Source organism: Phyllobates terribilis, unplaced genomic scaffold, assembly GCF_046119375.1.
Source record: "Phyllobates terribilis strain yellow unplaced genomic scaffold, ASM4611937v1 Scaffold_3__8_contigs__length_932513732, whole genome shotgun sequence".
NCBI lineage: Eukaryota > Metazoa > Chordata > Amphibia > Anura > Dendrobatidae > Phyllobates > Phyllobates terribilis.
In genome coordinates, this window is record NW_027362763.1 from 556038802 (window position 1) to 556066333 (window position 27532).

Below are 27532 nucleotides of genomic sequence, written 5' to 3' on the forward strand. Positions count from 1 at the left end.
CGTATTTGTGCTTGCGTTCAAAGGACTGGGGTAGGGACAACTGAACACTGCGCTGGGACAAGGGCGTGGATGTGCTTGCTGATGGTGGTGGTTGTGAGTGTGCAACGACAGGTGCAGGGCGGGAGGCATCTTCGCCTGCGCCATGGACAGGGGATTGGCGTGCAAGCACAACAGCGGAATAGGCAGTGGTGTCACCCGCAGACACTGTTTCTGGACCCTGGCATTCGACCTAACAAGTTGGGTGCACCGGAACCTGAATACTATTCTAGGACATATTTTAAATGGCGGCCATTTTAATGCCTTACAGTCAGTATCTCCCTAAATAAAATACATTTGATTTGATGATTAAAGGTATATAGGAATTTATTTATAACTCCAATATTTTTAGTTATTTATTTGTATTCCCAGAGAAACCATTTAAAGTGACTCTAGCCTACTGCTGGAGCCACTTATAGTGGTTTACAACCCAGAGACGTGCTGCGGCCTCTTGCTGAATATGAAGCAGGCGCTGGTAATTTAAAAGTACAAAGCACCAGGCAGCCCTGAAATGTTGCTAAGGGACTGGCCCAGGGGGCAATTGCCCCCGGCCCAGCCTGCCCCTGCCCCTGTCTAAATTCTGCCTTACTATTATTTTGCTATTATCTGCTCCTTAGATACTTTGGCCCCAATTAAAGGCGTTTTTGACAGTTTTCTGACGTAAAACACTTTCAAATCTTACAAAATTTTTGCACAACTCAAAGTTGATTAAAAATTAGCTACTTTTTTGTTTTTATGCCAGTCCTGCAAGCTTCACAAAGACAGGTGGATCATGGTTGGGATGGTGTGTGGTTAAGAAGGCCTTTCAAACTTTACTTCACTTTAGTGGTGCACACCAGTTGTAAGATGCGCCTAGGGCCATGGCCCCACTATCAGTATTTGGTCAGCATTTGGTCAGTATTTTTTCTCAGGAGTGGGAGCCAAAACCAGGAGTGGGTGATAAATGCAGAATTGGTGACTTGCTTCTATTATACCTTTTCTCTGATTGTTCCTCACCTGGCTTTGGCTCCTATTTCTGAGAAATAATACTGACCGAATACTGATCAAATACTGATAGTGCGGCCATGGCCTTATTCATTAAATGACATGTACCACTTAATGAATTAGGTGCACCTTACTCCAGTATGATATGCACAGTCTTAATGAATTGCTCCCTTTGTGTTTCATCTTTATTGTTTGCCAATGTAGTTACTTGTGAGCACTCTACAGATCACCTGAATTGCTGCCCTCCATTCCCTGCCCTTTTAATACATTTCGCTACTAGTTTTTGACTATCTTTTTGCTGTTATGGTACCTTTGCATTTAGAGGGAACCTGTCGTGTCAGATAACACTATTAGGGCATGTGCACACGGTGTGTTTTTGATGTGGTAAATCCATGCAGAATTGGCCCCAAAAATACATTGCAATCCTTATCCAAGCACTTTCTATGATATTTTGCAAGATCTGTGCACATGATCAGGATTTATCCTTACAAAATTTCATGTGCGTTAAAAGAAGCAGCATGTCCATTCTTTGTGGGTTTTTGCCTGCGTTTTTTCCTATACAATGCAATGGAGAAAATGCATGGCAAACCCGGGGGCAAAAATGCAGAAAACACATCAAAAACACTGCAGAATTTCCACAGCGTTTTTTCTGCCAAGAAGTGCAGAACCTTGCAGAAACGCTGCAGAAATTTCTGCAAGCAAATCCTTATTGTGCGCACATTACCTTAGGCTTCGGACCCACTATCAGTATTTGGTCAGTATTTTTCCTCAGCATTTGTAAGCCAAAACCAGGTGAGGAACAATCAGAGAAAAGGTATAATAGAAACAAGTCACCAATTCTGTTTTTTTGACCCACTCCTGGCTTTGACTTACGAATACTGAGATAAAATACTGATCAAATACTGATAGTGGGGCCGTAGCCTTAGCCTGCAAATATAGGTTAAAAGCATTAGGAAGATGCCCAGCCCCTTGTACTAAAAGCGTGGCTCTTGGGAGAAAATCAACTTTATTCCTCCAGGAAGCCGCCGGCTTTCAGTCATACAGGTGTGCAGAGGTGGATTCATCCATCGCTCACAACACTGTGAGCGGCGCCAGTAACCACGCTCCGACACTTTGACTGACAGCCAGCTTTGCAGGGCATCAGTAGAAACCTGGCTGTCAGCCAAAGTGTCCGGGTTTGTGTATTGTCACTGCTTTTAACCCCTTGACGAACTTGGGGTTTTCCATTTTTGTGTTTTAGTTTTTTGTTCCCCTTGTTCCCAGAACCATAACTTTTATATTTTTTCAGTCAATATGGCCGTGTGAGGGCTTTTTTTTTGCGGGACAAGTTGTACTTTTGAACGACCTCATTGATTTTACCATATAGTGTATTAGAAAATGGGAAAAAAATTCCAATGCAGTGAAAAGGCAAAAAAAAGGCAATTCCACAATTTTTTTTTTTACCATGTTTACTAAATGCTAAAACCGACTTGCTATTATGATTCTCAAGCTCATTACAAGTTCGCAGATACCAAACATGTATAGATTTGTTTTTGTGAAAAAAATCCAAAGTTTGAAAAAAAAAAAAAAAAAAAAAAAAGGCACCATTATCTGAGACCATTTTTCTGGATCTGGGGCTGAATGACGGCTTATGTTTTGCATGCCGAGCTGACATTTTTATTGATACTATTTTGGGGTAGATATGGTGTTTTGATCGCCCGTTATTGCATTTTATTGCAATGTTACGGAGACCAAAAAACGTAATTCTTGTATTTTGATTTTTTTATTGGATTAGTTGTTATATTTTGATATATCGAGTGTTAATTAATGCAGCGGTAACGAATATGTGTATTTTTGTTTTTTTTATTATTTTATTTTGAATGGGGCAAAAGGGGGGAGTGATTTGAACTTTTATATTTTTTTCATTTTGTTTAATATTTTTAAAAACTTTTTTTTTCTACTTTTTACTTGCTTCTATAGTCTCATCAGGAGACTTGAAGCTGCGATCTTCTGATCGCTTGTGTTACACATAGCAGTGCTTCAATCTTGTTATATGCAGCAGAAATGATTATCGGCTATGGGCCGGCGCTCATAACAGATCTGCAATGAAAAGCACTTGGGTCTCCTGTAGACCCTGGGTTGTCATGCCAACCCATCGGTGGCATGCGATCATGTGAAAGGGGGGTGCGGTTTGTGACATGCGTCTGGCGCGCTCGTGTTAAATGCCGCTGTCAGAGATTGACAGCGGCATTTAACATGTTAACAGCCGCGGGAGGATCGCGATTCCACCCGCGGCTGTTAGGGGCACATGACAGCTGATCAAATTAGCTGTCATGTGCCTGAAAAGAGCGAGCTCAGTGAGGGAGTCCGCATCAAACGGTGATACACGACCTATGACGTTCCCATACGTCATAGGCTGTGAAGGGGTTAATGCTGTGAGCGGTGACTATAGCTGCCCCGATACTCCTGTATGACTGAAAGCCGGAAGTTACTGGTAGGAATAAAGTTCTCTTTCTCCCAAGAGGTGCGCTTTCAGTACGTCATGTTCCTAACGCTGTTAACCTGCAGATTAACCCCATATCTGCAGATTAATCGCGTTATCCAACCTGACAGGTTCCCTTTAACTAACCCATCTAGACCCAGAGACATTATTGTTCATTGTCCAAAGAAAGTTGAGTATCAAGACGCAAACCAAAGTTGTAGGAAAGGCAAAAGTGAAATGTGCAATTTTCTCTCGGAGTATCATGTCTTCCGCCAACTTTAAAATAGTGTTTTCCTAAAACCGGGTTAGTACTTATTTTCACGTATGGTGAAGACAATTTCTATAATGAGCTATTTGCTGTCCTTCATGGTTTATAAATAGCATGGCCGGTCTGCTTTGTCCAGCACTAATGATCTAGCAAACGTTAAGTTTTATGTAAACAAGTCATTCTTTTTCGGTGAGCGTGGAGCCTATAATTACTTTCAAAGTTTTCTTCACAAGCATCTCATCATTATGAAAGGCCCATCGGCTTGTTTTGTTGCAAACTATGAATAGTGGCGTGGATAACACTATTTGTTACAGAACAGAGAGTTCTTGAGTGAAAGCTGGGACTGAAGAGCTGTAAGGAATGTGCATGAGATACCATGAGAAGCACCTCATGAAGCTGTAACCTGTGTGCAGTGCAGCTATGTGAGCCAACAAAAAGACACACTATGAAGAGGGCAACAGCGCCCCCTTCCTAATTCCTCAAGTTGCAGCAGCTGGCAGTAGCCTCTCTTCTCCTCCCTCTCTTCTCACACTCAGTTCTGGGCTGGTGTTCAGGGCAGTCATACAACTAGGTGCTGAACCTCTTGCAGCCCTTTCCTGCGCAAACTGTACTCCTTGCCAAATCTGCTCCTACAGCCAGGGAGAAAAGAAAAAGGGCCAAGAAGGAAAGAAGGTGATCAGAAGAAGCATCCTTCTTATCTCCTCAGCACAAAGTTTTCCAGGAAGACTGAATGTAGTACCCTACTGCTATTCTGTCAGCTACACCTGTCCCATGTGTCAGCACTGCTTATAGAACTGCATATGTACCACCATATCTGACTGAAAGGGCTTTATTTAGCTCCTTGTGCTACTCATCTCCGAGGGTAAGAGCATCATGCCCACTTTTGATGAAGTGCTACAGGAGGCTGGTGAGTTTGGGCGCTACCAGAAAAGGGTCTTCCTCCTACTTTGTATGACAGGTATAACATTCGCCTTTTCTTTTGTGGCCATTGTGTTCTTGGGAGAGATACCAGAAAGTTACTGGTGCAGGAGCTCAGAGGTGGCAGAACTTAGTAGGAGTTGTAGATGGAGCCCAGAAGAAGAGAGGAACCTCACAGTACCAAGGCTGCAGGTAGACAAGTCTGAACAACTCCTGTGTCACACCTATGACATCACCTGGCCTATCAATAGCTCATCACTCACTTGTGAGAACCCTATTTACGCTGCCACAAATCTCAGCTTGGAGAAACTGCCCATAAAGCGGTGTGAGGATGGATGGGTGTATGAAGAATACCGCACTACCATCATAAGTCAGGTAACGTAAAGTTTACTATAACTTACGCTTAATGAGGAAGCTATCCATTATTGTTTATAGACAAATTGATTACGTGTTCTGATTACTAAATTGGTTTCTGTGGCTTTTGTGATTCACGACACCAGCACTGCATGTAAACACTTGTGCAGTAGGTAAAGGTTCTGGTATTCTTGTCCATCTCAAGTCAAGTGAGCTAAACATGTAGACGCTTTATCCATGGTCTCATTTGGCAAAACTGTCTTAACCTCTTTAAAAGGATTATCCTATAAATCATTATCATACCAAACGTTTTGAAAGACTGTTAAGAAAAACTAAACATTCATTTTAAATAGTTATTAATATATACCTTTCATCATTTGTATTCCCCTTTTGGTAATCTGTATTGCCGAAGATGGTGGAGGAAAAACTGAGAATAAAAAGGCAGGTCGCTCCATTTTTTTTTTTTTTTTTTTTTACACAGGGCAGGAAACTTTTTCTGCTCTCTGCAGTTAACAGAGGATCACTATGCAGAGACCTGGCTGTGGGGAGAGTGACTGAGCGAGCAAAGGTTGTCAACCAGCTATCGGATCATTAGGTCATGTTCACATTGCTATAAATTTTGAACACTGGGTGGCGCTATGCTATGTGAGTAAATATAACTTTTTTGGATCATATAAATGGCATACACTGATAATTTTTAGGATCTGTGCAATAAATACAATTTAAATGATGGGACAGTCCATCTTAATAGCATGGTTTTTTTTTTAAACCTTGTCCTCGTTTTCAGATATTTCAAGTGAAATCCTTTAGTTGGTATAAAAGTATACTGGACTGCGCTGTGAATAATAAATCGCTATGATATTACACTGCAGTTTGGAGGTAGAGGTGCAGGATTTTCAGAAACTGTTAAAGTATGAAGGTATTCTCAAGAAGCACACATGGAATCTGACACGAGTCCAGTAAGGGTATGTGCACATGATCAGTGTTCACTGCAGATTGGACACCGCGCAAGTGCGCTGCATGCAATCCGCAGCGGCCAGATGTTAGAGCATAGTGGATGGGATTTATACAAATCCCATGTCCACTATGCTTCTGCTGCACACCCACGGAAACTGACATGTGGCGCTTCTTTCCAGACAGCAGCATGTCAATTTCTCCTGCGGGTCCGCATGCCGGCTCTCCCCATAGACTCTCTATGGGGAAAGTCTGCATGTGAGAAGAAAAAAAAAAAAAAGAGTCTGGCGCTCATTTGCATAATGAGCTGAAGCCGGAGGCGGCTCCTCCGCAGCCTCATATGCACATTCCCTTATGGTTACAGCACCACGTGATTCAGTCAGTTCTTCATATATGCAGGTTTGAAGGTGGGGAGAGGTTGATCTTACTGACAGATTCTCTTTAACCCGTTCACGACCTTTGATGTACCCATACATCATGGTCTGGAAGGGGCTCCTGACCTTTGCCGTATAGGTACGCCATGGCAATTGTGTGGTGCAGGGCACAGGAGTTGTGCCCATGGGTTCGCTGCTGGAAGTTCAACTTACGTGACAGCCAAGCCCCGCCTCTCACAACCAAGAGTGGTACCCGCACCGCCACGGGCTGTTTAACCCCCTAAATGCCGCAATCAAGATAGAGCGCAACATTTAGGAGGGTGGGAGAGGGAGGGAGCTCCCTCACCCGTCCGATCGGCGCCCCCTGCGATATCATCGCGAGGGCCGATTGTTGCCATGGCATCCCAAGGTCGTCCCGATGACCTCCAGGTCTGCCGGCTACGGCGAGTCTGTTAGACCATGCTGAGAGCCAGTGCAGCACTGCATTGTAATGCATTGTATCAGCGATCAGAGTAATAAAAGTTAAAGTGCCATACAGAAACCAAGTAAAAAAGTAAAAGAAAGTTTAAAAAAATTGCAAAAATATAAAAAATAAATAAATAAAATATTATTATACCAATAAATCCGTTTATTTATGTAAAAACAAAGATAAACAAAAAAGTACACATTTGGTATGGCTGCATTTGGAACTATCCAATCTTTAAAACTGTCACACTATTTAACCCCTTCAGTGAACACCATAAAAAAAGTGGCAAAAAAATATGCTTTTTCATAAAACTACTGAACACAAAGTGGAATAAAAGGAGATTATAAATACGAATGTAAATAAAAACGGTATTGTTGAAAATGTCATCTTGTCCCGTAAAAAACAAGCCACCAACAGAAAAATATAAAAGTTATAGCTCTCAGAGATCCAAAAATAATTTTTTCTACAAAATTAGTTTTTATTGTTCAAAACCAGCAAAAGATAAAAAAAGCTATAAATATGGTATCGCTGAAGAATAAAGCTGTCTTATCACTTCTACCACATGTGGAGCAGCATAAAAAAAAAAGTTCCTTAATTGCTCTTTGTTAGTTTTGCTATTAAAAATCGGAATAGAAAGCGATCAAAAAATGTTGTGTGCAAATGGTATCAATAAAAACTGACTCATCTTGTAAAAAACAAGCCCTTACATGACTCCGTTAGCAGAAATAGAGAAAAATTATAGCTCTCAAAATATGGCGATGCAAAAAAAGTATTTTTTTTTACCAAAAAAAGTGCTTCTTAGTGTTTGATAGCAGCCAAACAAAAAAAAATCTATATTAATCTGGAATCTCTGTAATTGCACCGCCCTGAAGAATAAAGTCGTTTAATCACTTATACTGCACGAGGAACAATGTAGAAATTAAAGAAAAACAATTCTTCACCTGCTGTTGATTTGTTCATTATGCCTCCCAAAGATAGAAGTAAGGCTCGGCTCACATTTATCCTGCGCACTACGCTGAGTGCTTACGCCGGGGTTTTCGTGTAAGTCTCTGAAATACGTGATTGACATTAACGTAGTGAGGAGAGCCCACTTATTTTATGGGTGAGTGTCCCCTGAAGCACAAGCTGGGCCCAATGTATTGGGTGTTAAAATGTATTGGGCACTACAATGACATATTTGCAATTTTTTTTTGTTTAGGCACATAAGGGCCTCTACAAATGGAGTCCACAAACAAGAAAAATCTGAGGAGAAAAGGTCAAATGTGCTTTTTCCTTCCAGAGTCCTGCCGTGTGGCCAAACAGTACTGTACAGCATTATACAGGATTTTGCCATGTTCAGCAGAAATTGTGTAACAAATTATGGGACATTTTTTTTAGCCATTTCCCATTGTGAAAATAAGAAATCTGGGGCTAAAACAGTAATTTGGTGATAAAAATGCAATTATTAATTCTTCACCACAGAATGGTTTAAAATTCTGTGACACACCTGTGGTGTCAATATACTCACTGCATCACTAGATTTATTTAGTGAGGGGTGCAGTTTGTAAAATGGGGTAAAATAGAGGGTTCTTGTCTTCTGGCATCTCAGGGGCTCTGCCAATGTGACATGACCATTACAATAAAATCTGCATTTCAGCATGGCGCTCCTTCCCTTCTGGTCTCTGCAGTTTGCCTGAAAAGTAGTTTTTGTGAAGGATGACCCCGGAGAGATCACATGCTACCACCAATATGTGAAGAACCGCACCTTGCAGCCCTGCGTGACGTCACTAATATGTCGGAGGGATCACACAGTACGGTCTCCCCACTTTCACCACCTGGGGATAGGTAATGTCAGCTTTGCACAATTTTACACAGACACCCCCTGTCCACACGGGCACGGGGAATGAGAGAGGGTGGCCCACGCATCTGCTGGAGTAGCCCAACACTCGCTCACAACCCTGATAGACTGAGAGACCCCTTTCACTAGCACCAGTGAAATGGAGCCTTGCCAGCCTGGTAGGACTGCCACCAGTTCCTGGTTTAGATATGTGCCCGGCCCGTTAACGGATCTTATCGGGCCAGAAACCAACCCCGGTAGCATGTGAAGTTAATCTAAGAACTCGGATGTGTGGATTCATGGATCGAGACAAAAGAGCAGCCCAAGGTTAAATTGGATATTTAATCGTCTTAAGGGCACACTAGACAATGGATACACAGTACATATGCAATGGTCCAAGGTCTGTATGCAACAAGCTTCCTTGCCTGAACAATATCTTTCTCACAAACTCTTAATCTGCTGGCCCTTACTGAAACCTGGATTTAGGACTCTGACATTGTCTCCCCTGCTGCTGTTCCTCATGGCTGCTTAGATTTTTCCCGTTCCCCAAGACCTGCGAACAGACATGTTGGTGGAGTTGGCTTACTCCTGTCCCCACAATGCACTTTCCAGGTCATCCCACCAGTCGCATCACTCTCATTCCCTTCTTTTAAGGTCCACACCATCAGGCTCTTTCATTCCCTCTCCCCCAGAAAAGCAGTAGTATAACGTTCCCCAGGTTCATCCGCCCAGTTCCTTGACCATTTTTCTGCCTGGCTGCCGCACTTCATGTCCTCAGAATTGCCAAACCTTATCCTGGGAGAATTCAACATCCCCATAAACAGCCCCACCTCCCCATCTGCATCCCAGCTTCTATCTCTAACCACTTCTCAAGGCCTCTCACAGCTTTTCACCTCTGAGACACACAGACGGAAACACCCTTGATCTGATCTTTGTCTGGCTCTGTTCAATCTCATACCAAGATAACTCCCTTCTTCCCCTCTCTGACCATAACATTCTCTCCTTCACGCTCACAAATCCTCACTCACCCCAGCACACTCCCACCTATCATGCATTCAGAAATCTACAAGCCATTAACCCTCATACCCTTTACAGACTCCCTTCACTCATCACTGTCCCCAATCTCCTCCTTTTCCTGTCCTGATCTGGCTGTAAATCACTATAACGACACTCTCAGAAGCAGACTGGATCAAGTAGCACCACTCACCCTCAGAACCTCCAAACACAGAGTAAAACAGCCCTGGCTCACATCGCAAACCCGATTTCTTCAGCGATGCTCTAGGAGTGCTTAATGCCTATGGAGGAAAACTCACAAACCAGAAAACTTGCATTTACAGTGGATAATGTTAAGAACCTATAACTCTGCCCTTCACTTCACCAAACAGACCTATTTCACCACCCTGATCTTTTCACTATCCAACAACCCAAAAAAACAGTTTGACACTTTTCGATCCCTCCTCAGTCCTAAAGTGCAGGCCCCTATCGCAGACATTTGTGCTGAGGATCTGGCCTCCTACTTCACAGAGAAAATAGAGATTATCTGTCAGGAAATCAGCTCCCAGCCACCAAGTGCCGTAACTCCCATCCCTCCCCACATCTCCTCATTTCTGTTTATCGGCCTACCCGTTCTCTGCGCTCCTCAAGCGTTTTTTGACTGACATCCGCACTAACCCGTACGTCCCACTCCCGGCTCCAAGACTTCTCCCGAGCTGCACCTATTCTTTGGAATGCTCTTCCCCAAGAAATTGTGACTAATCACAACTTACACAGTTTTAGGCGCTCCCTAAAAACACATCTGTTTAGGGCGGCCTACCACGTTCCTTAATCAAAGTCCTTTTATATATATAGCCCATTCACTATTTGTCCAAACATAATTCTCCAGCAAACTCCACCGCACCCAAAAGCACTACAAATACTAACTGGTGACTAGCTTATGCAGCCTTGTTTACCCTATTCTCTGAAGATGGCTGGACCATCATTGTAAATAAGCACCTGTACTTTGTCACCCCCACCTCATTGTAGATTGCAAGCTCTTATGAGCAGGATCGTCATCATTGTTGCTTTAATTATTGTATTATCTTTAATTGTTACTTATGACTGTTGTATATGAACCTCTGAATTCTAAAGCGCTGCGGAATATGTTGGCACTATATAAATAAAGATTATTATTAATGGTCAGATATGCAAATGCAGGTGAAAGTACATTAAGTATAAGCAGATGAAACAAGTCAGTTACCGGCTTGATGTTTGGCCTTTAGTGCTGGCAGATACATGAGAGGTGTGGGGTGCCAGCTGTTTCTGGTTTATTCCAACACAATACACAGCGTGACCTCCCTTGGAAGTGAACAAAGGGCCTCATGTGCACTTAACCCCTTGGTCGGTCACTCCCTTTATCGCCCCCAGGATGGTCCTAGTCCTCCTCCCCTGAGCTCTTGGTAGTTGAAATTTCAAAACCTATGATGGATCATAACTTCTCTACAGAAGGTCATAGGGTGGTGGTTTTGGCACCATCGGATCCGGTCAGGCCCTCGTTACTCTTGGAGACCAAACACAGCTTTGCTACCTGGCTTCTACTAGTCGTTCTAGTACAACTACTAGTCATTCTACGTATCTCCCCAGCAAAATGTAACTGGTATATGGCTACGATGTTCGATAACTCCATAATCTCATTATGAAATTACGTCTCCCATCTGACTGGGGAATTTGATTGAAGCAGTTACACAACGTGGACTCAATGTGGGTTCATCCTGCCAGGAAGGTCTGGGTACCAGCTAGGCTGCTGGAGGTGTGAGCTTTTTTCACTTGGAGCTGTTGAAGCTAGACCACCTGCTAAGTCAGATGTTCTATCTCAGCTTCACGATATGATAGTCAATTGGCATTAAATTTCATCCCCCATATTCTTCAGTTTCCAACCACATATAGGATATTGGTGCACTCGGGAGAAATTGCATAACAAATTATACTGTCCATTTCCTCCTAACAGCCCTTTTGAAAATTGAAAACTTGGGGCTAAAGCAACATTTTTAGTGGAACTAATTAAAATTTTTCATTTCGTAGACCAATGTTACACAATTCTGTGAATCATCTGTGGGTTTAAAATACTCGCTACTCCCATATACAAATTCCTCAAGAGGTGTACTTTCCAAAATGGGGTCACGTGAGTTGTTTCTGCTGTTTTGGCATCATAGCGGCTCTTCAAATGTGACATGGCGCCTGCAGTAGTCTTTTGCTGCCAAATCTGCTCTCGAATAGCGCTCCTTCCCTTTCGAGCCCTGCTGTGCACCCAAACAGTAGTTTTCCCCCACATATGGGGTATGCGAGTACTCAGGAGAAATTGCACAACAAATTGCACAGTTCATTTTCTCCTGTTACCCTTTGGAAAATGAACAATTTAGGGCTAAAGCAACATTTGTAGGAAATTTATTTATTTTTTTTTCACTGTGAAGCACCTTGGGGTTCAAGGTGCTCACCACACCTCTAGACAAAATTCCTTTAGGGTGTAGTTTCCAAAATGGGGTTACTTGTGGGGGGTTTCTACTGTTAAGGCACATCAGGGGCTCTGCAAACGCAACATGGCATCCGATATCTATTCCAGCCAAGGTTGCGCTCCAACTGTCAAGCGGTGCTCCTTCTCTTCCAAGCCCTGCTGTACACCCAAACAGTAGTTTTCCACCACATATGGGATATCTATGTACTCAGGAGAAATTGCACAATTAATTGTACAGTCCATCTTCTCCTTTTATTAAATGGCAACAACCTGCTTAAACATATGGCAGACACCTCAGATTATGCAATACAACAAATTTAGCCTTGAGGACACTTTTAAAACATAACGTTTACTTATTTCTATAAAACTATACTATTCTCCATCAACATGGATCCGATAAGCATGTATCCTCATTAGCAACCAGGCATAAGTTATGTTCCTATATTGGCCACTAGAGATGAGCGGTGTTCGACTAGAACTGTTCGCCAATCTCAAATTCGAGCTGTTTTGGGCGGTGTTCGAGTTGTTCGACGAACCCGAACGATTTGCAAAAAATTCGGCTGTTCGAGGTTATGTTCGATAACTGTTCGTGCACCAAAAGCGTGTCCTGCATGTCTGGCGCTATTTAGAGCACCAATCATGCAGGGATTGTCTGCCACTCACTGTAATGCCACAGCCATGGTGGTTGTGGCATTACAGTGATTGCCCAAATCGATGGGAACAGTGCCAACAGTGAAACATGAAAAGCCGGCAATTCAGCAGCAGCATACACCTGTACCCGACAATTTAGAACCGAAAGAATAGAGCTTCACACATAGATTAGATAGATATAAACATGTCAGCCACATATATACGAAGTACAGTGACAGTGCTGCTTACTGTACTTGTCATTTAGCGTAAAGGATTTATCAAAAAAAATAATAGTGTTTTCGTGCACCGTCTCTTTAAAAAAGCCGGCCGGCAATTCAGCAGCGGTACCCGACAATTTATAACAGAAAGAATAGAGCATCACACATAGATTAGATAGATAGAAACATGTCAGTCACATATATATGAAGTACAGTGATAGTGTTGGTTACTGTACTTGTCATTTAGTATTAAAATAAAGGATTTATTATTAAAAAAATTGGCGTGGGGTTCCCCTTAATTTTAGGCTCTAGCGGAGGTTAAGCAGACGGCTGGGGCAGATGTTTGAAGCCTGGGAAGGGGGTAATACCCACGGAGCTTCCCAGGCTACTAATATCAGCCCCCAGCTGAATACATAGCCTTTACTAGCTATTAAAATGGGGGACCCCCCAAAAAAAATGACGTGGGGTCCCCCCTAATTTAATAGCTAGCAAAGGCTAGGCAGACAGCTGGGGGCTGATATTAATAGCCCAGGAAGGGAGCCATGAATATTGGCCCCCTCCCAGGCTAGAAACACCAGCCGTCAGCCGCCCCAGAAATGGCGCATTCATAGGATGCGCCAATTCTGGCACTTAGCCTCGCTCTTCCACGCTGCCCTGTAGCGGTGGCAGGGGGTAATAGGGTTGGGGTTGATGTCAGCTTATAATGCCAGCTGACATCAAGCCCAGGTTGGTAATGGAGAGGCGTCTATAAGACACCCCCATTACTAACCCCATAGTCAAAGTTAAAAAAAGCACAAACACCCAGAATAAAGTCCTTTAATTGAAATAAAGACACAATCCTTTATTGTTCTAAATTTAAACCATACTTACCGTCACGCCCATTCCAGCTGAAGCCAACGATCTCCTGCAATAAAAGAAAAATAATAAAGCAACCTCATCCTTACCTTTCCATGGTTCCCACGACAGCTTCAGCTCTGCTACATCGAGATGACAGGCTGGACCGCAGCAGAACGCTGCCATCCAGCCTCTCATCCCGCAGACACTGAGAAGCGCAGGCTTGCTTGCGCTGCTCAGCGTCTCTCTGTGACGACATCCAGATGAGCCGAGTTCATGTCCAATGAACTCGGCTCACCTCATGCACGTCACTGACAGCGTGGGAAAATTCTCAAGCTGAAGCGGTGAGTGCAGGAGAATTCTCCCACGCTGTCAGTGACGTGCATAAGGTGAGCTCATGTCCAATGAACTCAGCTCACCTCCTGCACGTCACTGACAGCGTGGGAGAATTCTCCTGCACTCAGCGCTTCAGCGTGAGAATTCTTCCGCTGAAGCGCTGAGTGCAGGACAATTTTCCCACGCTGTCAGTGACGTGCATAAGGTGAGCTCATGTCCAATGAACTCAGCTCACCTCCTGCACGTCACTGACAGCGTGGGAGAATTCTCCTGCACTCAGCGCTTCAGTGTGAGAATTCTCCCACGCTGAAGCGCTGAGTGCAGGAGAATTCTCCCACGCTGTCAGTGACGTACTTGAGGTGAGCTGAGTTCATTGGACATGAACTCGGCTCATCTGGATGCCGTCACAGAGAGACACTGTGGAGCGCAAGCAAGCCTGCGCTTCTCAGTGTCTGCGGGATGACAGGCTGGATGGCAGCGTTCTGCAGCAGTCCAGCCTGTCATCTCGATGTAGCAGAGCTGAAGCTGTCATGGGAACCATGGAAAGGTAAGGATGATGTTGCTTTATTATTTTACTTTTATTGCAGGAGATCGTTGGCTTCAGCTGGAATGGGCGTGATGGTAAGTATGGTTTAATTTAGAACAATAAAGAATTGTGTGTTTATTTCAATTAAAGGACTTTTTTCTGGGTGTTGTGTTTTTTTTAAATACTTTACTAGAAATTCATGGTGGTCATGTCTAATATTGGCGTGACCCCATGAATTTCGGGCTTAGGGCCAGCTGATAATGCCAAGCTGGCCCTAACCCCTTTATTACCCAGTGAGCCACCGCATCAGGGCCCTGGATGAGTTGGGTACAGCGCCAGAAGATGGCGCTTCTATGAACGCGCCATTTTCCGGGGTGGCTGCGGACTGCAATTTGCAGCGGGGGTGGCCCAGAAAGCTTGGGCCTCCCTGCGCTGCGGATTCCAGCCCCCAGCTGCCTAGTTGTACCTGGCTGGACACAAAAACAGGGCGAAGCCCCACGTCAATTTTCTTTAAATTATTTCATGAAATAATTAAGAAAAAAAGGGCTTCCCTATATTGTTGTGTCCGGCCAGGTACAAATAGGCAGCTGGTGGTTGGGGGCAGCCCGTTCCTGCCTGCTGTACCTGGCTGGACACAAATATAGTGCGAAGCCCCACGTCAATTTTTTTTAAATTATTTCATGAATTTCCTGAAATAATTTAAAAAAATTGAAGTGGGGCTTCGCACTATATTTGTGTCCAGCCAGGTACAGCAGGCAGGAACGGGCTGCCCCCAACCACCAGCTGCCTATTTGTACTTGGCCGGACACAACAATATAGGGAAGCCCTTTTTTTCTTAATTATTTCATGAATTTCATGAAATAATTAAAAAAAAAAGTACGTGGGGCTTCGCCCTATTTTTGTGTCCAGCCAGGTACAACTAGGCAGCTGGGGGCTGGAATCTGCAGCGCAGGGAGGCCCAAGCTTTCTGGGCCCCCCCCCGCTACAAATTGCAGTCCGCAGCCACCCCGGAAAATGGCGCGTTCATAGAAGCGCCATCTTCTGGCGCTGTACCCAACTCATCCAGGGCCCTGGTGCGGTGGCTCACTGGGTAATAAAGGGGTTAGGGCCAGCTTGGTATTATCAGCTGGCCCCAAGCCCAAAATTCATGGGGTCACGCCAGTATTAGACATGACCGCCATGAATTTCTAGTAAAGTATTTAAAAAAAACACAAACACCCAGAATAAAGTCCTTTAATTGAAATAAAGACACAATTCTTTATTGTTCTAAATTAAACCATACTTACCATCACACCCATTCCAGCTGAAGCCAACGATCTCCTGCAATAAAAGAAAAATAATAAACCAACCTCATCCTTACCTTTCCATGGTTCCCACGACAGCTTCAGCTCTGCTACATCGAGATGACTGGCTGGACCGCAGCAGAACGCTGCCATCCAGTCTGTCATCCCGCAGACACTGAGAAGCGAAGGCATGCTTGCGCTCCTCACTGTCTCGCTGTGACGGCATCCAGATGAGCCGAGGTCATGTCCAATGAACTCGGCTCACCTCATGCACGTCACTGACAGCGTGGGAAAATTCTCACGCTGAAGTGCTGAGTGCAGGAGAATTCTCCCACGCTGTCAGTGATGTGCATGAGGTGAGCTCATGTCCAATGAACTCAGCTCACCTCCTGCACGTCACTGACAGCGTGGGAAAATTCTCCTGCAATCAGCGCTTCAGCGTGAGAATTTTCCCACGCTGTCAGTGACGTGCATGAGGTGAGCCGAGTTCATTGGACATGAACTCGGCTCATCTGGATGTCGTCACAGAGAGACGCTGAGCAGCGCAAGCAAGCCTGCGCTTCTCAGTGTCTGCGGGATGAGAGGCTGGATGGCAGCGTTCTGCTGCGGTCCAGCCTGTCATCTCGATGTAGCAGAGCTGAAGCTGTCGTGGGAACCATGGAAAGGTAAGGATGAGGTTGCTTTATTATTTTTCTTTTATTGCAGGAGATCGTTGGCTTCAGCTGGAATGGGCGTGATGGTAAGTATGGTTTAATTTAGAACAATAAAGGATTGTGTCTTTATTTCAATTAAAGGACTTTATTCTGGGTGTTTGTGTTTTTTTTAACTTTGACTATGGGGTTAGTAATGGGGGTGTCTTATAGACGCCTCTCCATTACTAACCTGGGCTTGATGTCAGCTGGCATTATAAGCTGACATCAACCCCAGCCCTATTACCCCCTGCCACCGCACCAGGGCAGCGTGGAAGAGCGAGGCTAGGTGCCAGAATTGGCGCATCCTATGAATGCGCCATTTCTGGGGCGGCTGACGGCTGGTGTTTCTAGCCTGGGAGGGGGCCAATATTCATGGCTCCCTTCCTGGGCTATTAATATCAGCCCCCAGCTGTCTGCCTAGCCTTTGCTAGCTATTAAATTAGGGGGGACCCCACGTCATTTTTTTTGGGGGGTCCCCCATTTTAATAGCTAGTAAAGGCTATGTATTCAGCTGGGGGCTGATATTAGTAGCCTGGGAAGCTCCGTGGGTATTACCCCCTTCCCAGGCTTCAAACATCTGCCCCAGCCGTCTGCTTAACCTCCGCTAGAGCCTAAAATTAAGGGGAACCCCACGCCAATTTTTTTAATAATAAATCCTTTATTTTAATACTAAATGACAAGTACAGTAACCAACACTATCACTGTACTTCATATATATGTGACTGACATGTTTCTATCTATCTAATCTATGTGTGATGCTCTATCTTTCTGTTCTAAATTGTCGGGTACCGCTGCTGAATTGCCGGCCGGCTTTTTTAAAGAGACAGTGCATGAAAACACTATTATTTTTTTAAATAAATCCTTTACACTAAATGACAAGTGCAGTAAGCAACACTGTCACTGTGCTTCTTATATGTGTGACTGACATGTTTCTATCTATCTAATCTATGTGTGATGCTCTATTCCTTCTTGTCTAATTTGTCGGGTACCGGTGTATGCCGCTGCTGAATTTGCCGGCCGGCTTTTTTAAAGAGAGTGTCTTCTGAGCAGTTTGTCAGCTTTTGGACACCTTTGCAGGTGTTTTCTATGTGTTTCTATGTGTTTTTGTTTGCCTGCCATTGGTTTTAACGGTGTTCGACGGTGTTCTAAGGTGTTCGACGAACAGTTCCTCGAACATCCCGGTGTTCGACGAACCGAACCGAACCCGAACACTACGGGGGTGGCTCAACACTATTGGCCACATCAAAAATAAATCTCACTTCTCCTGGTTGTCAATTATCATCATTATTCATAAAAAAGTGCTTAAGTGCATTATTAAAAGAAAAAACATGTGTGGATCTCACCCATTTTGCTTGCAGACACCATCAGGGATTGTTGTTCTAATACTACCCTGTCGTGCCCCAGGATTTAGCTCCCGCTCTCACAAGGGCAGTACCCAAGTATACCTTCTACTTTGTCCCATGTAAAACCCTCCCAATGCGTTTCTTTCTCTTTTCAGAGAAATCATCAGGGGAGTCTGTTTGGTAATTGGGAAGGCACATATACTGCAGAGAAAAATAGTGACTCAGTGCTCTTGTTTGACCCAGTTAAAATAAAAACACTTATACTCAGCTCCGGGGCAGGCGTCAATCCAGCGGTATCAGCGCTGGCTTCACTGTCCCCACTTTCGGACGTATTGAACATCAACGGGAAGTCAGGGCAAGAGGAAACATGAAGAATGAGAAAGGGCTGTCCAAGTAGTGGACAACCCCTTTAACAGATTGTAAGCTTTTTCATAACATGTCTATTAAACAGATGTTCTCACAGTTATAAGTGACAGATAACACTGTTAGCCACGCGTTTAACAAATCTGTCAACCATAGGCTATTATCTTTTTATTGGATTATTCATGACATCCTATTGAAAAGCTCATGATTAATCCATTAAACATATGCCTGTGACAGATGGCATGCCCTTGCATCCATCTTCTATAGACTTCCAAATAAAAAAAGTATGTATAACCTATGCTGTTTTTATTGGACTTAATGGGATGAACCTGTTTAGTCTAATAAGGTGTCCAATATCTTTTTCTTGCAGTATATTGACACACTAGTTATATAGAGACTGAAACGGAAACCATTTTGGCACCCATATGGCAAAAATGCCCTATGGACATGTAGCACCCTGAGGATTCGGCTGCTACAGGGGTATTGCACCTCAACCCAGAGGTGTGATATTCCACTCCCGGGTAAGGAAGGAGTGTGGAACTGAGCTCGGTAGGCTGCATGCACTACACACATCCCATTTCCGAGGAGCAGACCGACGGTACTCCCACTTAGAAATGTGCAGGTACGACCGAGTCTGTTCCTGGCTGGAGTGGGAGGGGGGTGGTACATCCCAAGTAGTGTAGGGGCAGATAGGGGGAGCAGCCTGGGTAAAGATAGGAGCTCATTGGGTGCTGGTCACCTGAGCTCACACATAGAGGGTGTATATAAGGTGGGCACCAACTAAGAACAGGGTCAGTTGCAGAGAGAAAGTCAGCGAGCGGAGGAGAAGAGAGACCCAGAGTGAGAGAGGAGAAAGAGAGACCCAGAGGGGGAAACAGAAGAAAGGACTCTAAGACCCCAAATTAAATCCCCGGGTGAAGAGTCGGCACAGGGTACCGGAACCCAAGCTGGTGGGGGCAAAAACACACCCCAGCCAGAGACTGGAGGCCGTGGGCAGCGTCTGCCACGGCCACCCACCACATCCACCACGAAGGCATACCACGTGGAGGGTCAGGGAACCCAAGGCCAAGGGTCTCCCAACAGAAGGCCCGAGGGAGCTGGACCTGGGTGGATCAATAGTGGGGACGGCCAGAGGAAAGGACAGAAGGAGAGCTCAGGGTCACGCTCCGGACTTATTTGGGGGTTGGCTGGATCCAGAACCTGGTGGATGCAGCACGGCTCGGGAGGTCACTCGAAGCTGGAGTGACCGGAACATCAGCAGTGAGTAAACATCCTAAACTGCATAACCCGACTCTGTCTCTGATTGCCGTCTACACTGCATCACCACAACCCCCATCCTCTGCACCTGATCCCCCTGAGGCTATACCCCTCCCGTTGGGGGTTATCCTATCAAGCTGCACCAACACCACCAGCCTCAGCGGACCCTGCTGCAGCGGCGGCCACAGTGACCGCAACACAACGGGTGGCGTAGTCGACATTAAGAACTTAATAACATCTGTAGGACTGCCACATACAACTGAGTTTGACACCCTGGGCACGGACCGGGTCACAGCCACTCGGAAGACTACAACCCCCATCTGATCCGGCTCCGGGTATTCCCTTGAAAGAAAGGAATATGTCCCAGGGGGCGCGTCAGACACATTTGGCATGGAATGTTCCTCGTGCACATTATAAACGTGGGATACAAACATCATTTTTATTCCCAGTGGAAATATATTAGTGTCATATGGATACCACCATTTCCTTTTTTGTGCAATTACAAGCTTCAGCTGCTCTCTCATACAGAAAACCTATCAATTCTTCTGATGGTTAGTTTCCTGTTACACAGTTAAAATTACTGTATACTTAGAATTTCTTAGCTCATTTAGCAGACTATTAAGACAGGGATAATCATGCTCCACTTCCCCTCAAACCCATTGAAAACCAGCAGGCAAAGATATTACTAGCTGGATCTTTTTATGGGATGCTTTGTTAAAGGTTCAAGTGAATATTGCTTCACCCAAAACGAGAAAACAGTGAAAAAAATTCAAGATTGTTTAATATACTCTAGGTTTCATTAGCAATCAGGTGTGGGTGCTATAATAAGTTGTGGTGAAAGTGTTAATATTGCGAGGGTTTAAAGCTTTTTTAGGGATTAATTTCCCGGGTGGTCGATGCTGATGGAGTGGCTAATCTACCTGGTTGTCTAGTGTTAGTGAAGAGGTCACTTTTGGTGTTTTAAATTCAGTTTTAAGGCTCCTTCACACGACATTTGAAAGATACTTTTTTTCTGAAATACAAGTGTATCCAGACATATGCTGCTATATACTTACTTTGACTGCATAAGAATGTAGGGAAGGAAAATAAGGTAATCAGCTCACCATCCAAGAGGACAATTTAGTGTGAAAACCACTTGTATTCACATAGGAAAGCTGGCGGGCATTGTTTGGCCAGGGTATGGTGCAAGGAGTGTAAGAACGCACTAGGCTGGTATCAAGGTCAGAAATGGAAGAATGGTCCATGAGGACTGGGCTTCAGCATCAATGGGAAAATGTTAAAACATACCATATTTTCAATTGTACAGTAAAAGTTAAGAAAAAGCGAAAAGATAAAAAATACTGCGGATCCATAAGCTTACATGTTTTGAAACCCTTATTCATAGCTATTCTACAAAGATAAGTAGTAAATATACGGCACTCCGTGTGTTGGGATGCAGTGCTCAAGTAGGGTTTCCAGTCCGTATTCAATATTGACAAAAACTTGTCACTCAAATAGGGTTGCAGTGAAACAGAAGAGTCGTTTATTCAGGCAATCATAAACGGTTATTAAACATTTTCGATCCTATAGTTGGACCTTCATCAGAACGTGCACGGTGTATACTGGTGCATGAGAGGAACCTGATTGCCACTGGATGGGGGGTTGGCTGCCTTAGAGTAGCGCTATGGATGCGACGCCCGTCGCTGGAGTGACGATATGCCATGTAATTGTTCTTTTCAGACTGAGTTTGTATTTATTTTTGGGTAAAACACATATGTACGAACTATGATTTAACATTGAGAAAAAGAACCTATAAAATCCATGCAGGTATGTATCTTATACTAATACAATTTGTACCATGTATGAAATCCCATTCAATTTATTCCATGGTTTACAGTGTCTTGGTCATAGATTATATCCAAGTAATTTAGGCAGATTAATTAAAGTATTTTAGTTAGCACAATGTTTAATGATAAAAAGACAAAACTAAAAAAGTCAAGGATAAAGTACAAGACTACTGAGAAAAATATGAATTAATTGAAAAATACATATTACAATGCTACAAATATATATAGAAATATAATGTATATATTTGTAGCATTTTGATATAATGTATTTTTTAATTCATAAATTCATATTTACGAGTGGCCATCATTACTTTAAGAAATTAAGGTCAGTCAGTCCGAAAAATTGGGCAAACTTTGAAAGTGTCCCCAAGTGCAGTTGCAAAAACCATCAAGCGCTACAAAGAAATTGGCTCACATGATGACCGCCCCAGGAAAGGAAGACCAAGAGTCACCTCTGCTTCTGAGGATAAGTTTATCCGAGTCACCAGCCTCAGAAATCGCAGGTTAACAGCAGCTCAGATTAGAGACCAGGTCAATGCCACACAGAGTTCTATCAGCAGACACATCTCTACAACAACTGTTAAGAGGAGACTTTGTGCAGCATGCCTTTTATTTTTAAAAGAGCTGCAAGGAAACCACTGCTAAGGACAGGCAACAAGCAGAAGAGACTTGTTTGGGCTAAAGAACACAAGGAATGGACATTAGACCAGTGGAAATCTGTGCTTTGGTCTGATGAGTCCAAATTTGAGATCTTTGGTTCCAACCACCATGTCTTTGTGCGACGCAGAAAAGGTGAACGGATGGACTCTACATGCCTGGTTCCCACCGTGAAACATGGAGGAGGAGGTGTGATGGTGTGGGGGTGCTTTGCTGGTGACACTGTTAGGGATTTATTCAAAATTGAAGACATACTGAACCAGCATGGCTACCACAGCGTCTTGCAGCGGCATGCTATTCAATCCGGTTTGCTTTTAGTTGGACCATAATTTATTTTTCAACAGGACAATGACCCCAAGCACACCTCCGGGCTGCGTAAGGGCTATTTGACCAAGAAGGAGAGTGATGGGGTGCTACACCAGATGACCTGGTCTCCACAGTCACCAGACCTGAACCCAATCGAGAAGGTTTGGGGTGAGATGGACCACAGAGTGAAGGCAAAAGGGCCAACAAGTGCTAAGCATCTCTGGGAACTCCTTCAAGATTGTTGGAAGACCATTTCCGGTGACCACCTTTTGAAGCTCATCAAGAGAATGCCAAGAGTGTGCAAAGCAGTCATCAAAGCAAAAGGTGGCTACTTTGAAGAACCTAGAATATAAGACATATTTTCAGTTGTTTCACACTTTTTTGTTAAGTATATAATTCCACATGTGTTAATTCATAGTTTTGATGCCTTCAGTGTGAATGTACAATTTTCATAGTCATGAAAATACAAAAAAAATCTTTAAATGAGAAGGTGTGTCCAAACTTCTGGTCTGTTCTATGTATGTATGTGTGTTTAGTAGACTATAGTAAAAGATAAATAACAAGTGTAGGCAATTACTTTTGCTCAATGCGCTTTTTGCATTCACAGTTTCATCTGGACTACAAGTTTAACATTGAGTAAAAAGAAATAAATAATCCATATATGTACAGCAGGTGAAATACGTATTGAACAACTCATCAATTTTCTAAGTAAATATATTTCTAAAGGTGCTATTGACCTGAAATTCTCACCAGATGTCAGTAGCAACCCATCCAATCCACACAGTCAAAGAAATCAAACTATAGATGTCCATAAATTAACTTGTGTGTAATAATGAGCAATGACACAGGGAAAAGCTATTGCACACATGAAGAGAGATGCAAAAAGCCATGGAAAGTCATGACACAAGCTGAAATCTATAAGCAATTAGAAAGCAATCCTGACACTTAGTGAAAAATATCTGCTGGTTCACCTGATGGCCTATATAGGGGTCTCATTATCAAGTGCAAAGAGGAAGAGGACTAAAACTCTAGTGCCACCTACAGGAAGTAGCAATTGTAAAGTCAATAGTGATCCTTTAACGAGCCTTATCACATGACTTAGGATACAAACTAGAACCAGAAACTCAATTTTGCAGAGACTGTGTTTTGGGGTACTGCATATTTCCCAGAGGAACATTGCGGCTTTAAAAGTCTCCTCACCGTGACATGCTTAACATGTTACTCTCTGCAAGGAGAAATATTACCCCTTGGATATCATTATCAAGTTGCCACACAAGAAACACCTCATGATTTGGGTAAAACCAGTGAGCTGTCTTAAGACCTTTGCAACCTTATTGCTGCAAAATATTCTGATGGTATTGTTTACAGAAGAATTTCTAAACTACTGAAGGTTCCAGTGAACATTGTTGGGGCCATAATCCGGAAGGGGAAAGAACATAATTTCACCCTAAATTGGCCACGACCTGGTGCTCCATGCAAGATTTCAGACAGAGTAGTGAAAAGAATGATCAGAGTTGGACTACCTGTGGAGAGGTACAGAAAAACCTGGAATCCCCAATTACAATTGTTTCAAAGAAAACTATAAGTAATGTACTCAACCTCCGTGGCCTGCATTCTCACCATGCAAGACTCCATTGCTGAACAAAAAGCATGTTCAAGCGCATTTAAAGCTTGCTCAACAACATTTGGACAACCCTGTGAAATACTGGGAAAATATAGTTTGGTCAGATAAGATCAAAATTGAACTCTTTGGATTCCATAATTCACACCATGTTTGGAGGCCAAAAGGCAGTGCATATCACCGCAAAACACCATACCAACAGCGAAGTTTGAGGTGGGAACACCATGGTGTGAAGCTGTTTTTCAGCTTAAGGCACTGGCAAACTTCATGTAACTGAAGTAAGGATGAATGTGACGTGCCAGAGCTGATGTGTCACTCTCCATAAGGAGAAACGTTACCCCTTAGACCCCAGTCCAGAGCCTCTCAATTAGTCAAATCAGTTCTCATACTTTGCACTGACGAGGGCCAACAGCCCGAAACACCTTGTCTGCACAAATTGAGATTCTGTTTTGGCTTTTATCCTAAGTCATATTGCACGACTCGTTAAAGGGTTGATTGTGACTGGTAGGATTGTTGCTTCCAATAGGTGGCGCTATAAAGTACAAGTCCTCTTTTTCTCTGAAGAGGCAATTTGCATATCAAATGTACCGAGACATTCTTGCTAAAAATCTGCTGCCATCTATCAAGATGATGAAAATAAAATGAAGGTGGACATTTCAGCAAGACAATGATACCAAACACATAGCTAAGGGAACTCTCAATTGGTTTCAGAGAAACCAAAATAAAGGTGCTAGAATAGCCCAGCCAATCACCTAACCTGAATCCAATAGAAAAGAAAGGGACTAAAGCTCAGGGTTCATAGGAGCCCACCGAACCTTCAGGATTTGAAGAGTGTTTGTGTGGAAGAATGTGTCAAGATCTCACCTGAGCAATGCATACGACTAGTTTCTCCTTACAAAACACGTCTTGAAGCTGTCATCACTAACAAAGGCTTTTGTACGAAGTATTGAATAAAATTCAGTAAGCGTGCTCAATGCTTTTTCCCGGTGTAATTTTTCATCATTACATATGACTAGTGATGATCGAGCACTATAATGCTTGAGTGCTCTGTATTCGAATCAAGCAGATCGGACGCTCGGACAGGCTCAACTTGAGTAAAGCGTATAATGGAAATCAATAGGGATGAGCAGACCCGAACTATAAAGTTCGGGGTCCGTACCGGACACCTAATGTCCGGTACCAAACCCGAAATACTCACTTTTAACAGGATGCCCAGTTTGCTGTTTGGGTTCGGATGCCTAATAAAGTTTGTTGAAAGGCTGCAGCGCACTTTCGGAGCCACCACAGCCATGCCAAGTATTGGCATGGCTGTGATTGGCCAGCGCAGCACGTCACCCGGCCTGTATAAATGCCAGATCACGAGTGCTGCCACCATTCTGCTCTGATCAGTGTAGGTACAGGACTCAGTTGGAGTGAGGGACAGAATTAGACTGTGCACTCTGCCGCTGTGTGTACTCTGCACATGTGTAAGTGGGAGTACTGTGCCAAAAAGCCACTGTGTGTACTCTGCACCCCCGCCTGTGGGAGTACTGTCTTTAAGCCTCTGTGTATTCTGCAGCAGTGTCTGTATGAGCAGTATGCCCCCAAAAATGTTCTACTCTGCAGCCATCTTTTTGTGAGTAATGTGTCTAAAAAAATTTCTAGTATGCAGCAGTCTCTTTCCCATTTGTGGGCCAAAAAGCTTCTGTGTACACTGCAGCAGTTTCTGTATGAGTAGTGTGCCTAAAAAATAATTATACTCCACCACTTTGTCTATGCGAGTTGTGGTCCTAAAAAAGAGTTATACTCAGCACCCGTGTCTGTGGGAATACTGTGCCAAAAACCTGCGTGTGTATTCTGCATGCATCTTTATGGGAGTACTCTGAAAAAAGCTTCTGTGGGAGTACTCTACAAAACACCCTCCCCCTTTTTGGGTAGGCCCCAAAACATTGTGAATGGAAAATAGAACAAACTGAGTGTATCTGGTAGACTTCTATGTTCAGCCAAAGGTACGGACAAGACCTGTGGGATCCACGCCTGGTTAAATTTTTTTTATGAACGTGAGCTTGCCCATGTTGGCTGTAGACAGGTGCATGTGCCTGTCTGTGATCACAACTCCTGCCATGTTAAACACACGTTCTGAGAGTACACTTTTCGCAGGGCAGGCCAGCACCTGCAAGGCGTAAAATGCAAACTGAGGCTATGTGTCTAATTTAGAGATCCAGATGTTAAATCTGCCAGACCCATCACTCAGTATTTCGAGACGTGTGGACACCTACTCTTCCACCATGTTGTTGAAACTGTCCTTCTCATGCATTTGATCCCTTTAGCTTGTGTTTTGTGGTCAGTTTCTTTTTCTGCTGAGCCACAGGAGACACACCTTGTCTTGGGTGTTTTGGGTTCTGTTTTCTGGCTGCATTCTGTCTAGAATTCTACTTAGGCATTAGACATTAATTTAGGTTAGACATTTTTTTTCTGTCTAACCTATTAATCCCCAGTGAGTTGCTACAGAGGCATAACCCTAAATGCTGCCTCCTGCTAATAGGGCCCGTATCAGATGGTGGTGCTGGATTTCGCAACATGCTAAGTTTTTCCACATATCTACCATGCTAACCATCCCTTCCGAGGTGGTTCCAGTGCCCCAGCTGCGTTGGTACATTCATCCTACTCTGCCTTGTTCTTCCACTGAGGATGCTGTTGTAGCGCCGGCGTCCCTGCCCTCTGCTAGGCAGGGACGCTGTTCCCCTCACCTCCCTGCTCCGTGCCCGGCGTCCTCCTCCCGCTCTGCTGGCAGCGCGCGCTCCTTCCCGGCCACTGTGCTTAGGGCGCGCGCGCGCTCTCCCTCCCTCTTAAAGGGGCCGCGCGCGCCGTCCTAAGGAGTCCCCGGCCAATGGCCGGAGGACTTCACCATATATAAGGCACCTCCTCCAAGATGGAGGTGCCCGAGCAATGTTGTTGCACTGTTCACTACTCTGCTTCAGCCCTCAGGTCCCGTTGCCAGTTACCTGCCAGATACCTGCCAGATTCCTGCCAGCTTGCTGTCTTATTCCTGCCTGATATTCTGCTACCTGCCTGCTAGCCTGAGGTCCGACGGTCTGCCTTCCAACTCTTGTCAGTCTGTCTATGGACCAGCTTGCCCGCTCACCTGGGAGCGCACATCTGCTACCTGCCTGCTAGCCTACCTGGAGGCTCTGCCGTCACGTGCTGTGACCACCTGCCTGTCCAGTGACTCCTGCCCGCTCACCTGGGAGCGCTCATCTGCTGCCTGTCTGCTAGCCTACCTGGAGGCTCTGCCGTCACGTGCTGTGACCACCCGCCTGTCCAGAGACTTCTGCCCGCTCACCTGGGAGCGCTCATCTGCCGCCTGTCTGTTGGTCTTCCTGGAGGCTCCGCCGTCACATGCTGTGACCACCCGTTTATCCAGAGACTCTCGCCTGCTCACCTGGGAGCTCACGTCTACCGTCAGCCGCCACAGGTCGTACCAACCCTTTACCCAGAGACTGCCCCGGTCACTTGCCGTGACCATCTGCCCGTTCACCCAGA

At 44.4% G+C, this 27532-nt stretch overlaps 1 protein-coding gene across 2 annotated transcripts in view; it reads left to right on the forward strand.

The window, feature by feature from the left end:
• Positions 1–4256: 4256 nt before the first annotated feature.
• The window catches only part of SLC22A3 (solute carrier family 22 member 3), a 427361-nt gene continuing 404085 nt past the window's right edge, over positions 4257–27532 (forward strand). For both annotated transcript variants that reach the window (XM_073671408.1, XM_073671407.1), the window contains exon 1: positions 4257–5042. In XM_073671408.1, the coding sequence (XP_073527509.1) occupies positions 4623–5042 (420 nt within the window). In that variant the 5' untranslated portion in view covers positions 4257–4622. The remainder of the gene's footprint in view (positions 5043–27532) is intronic.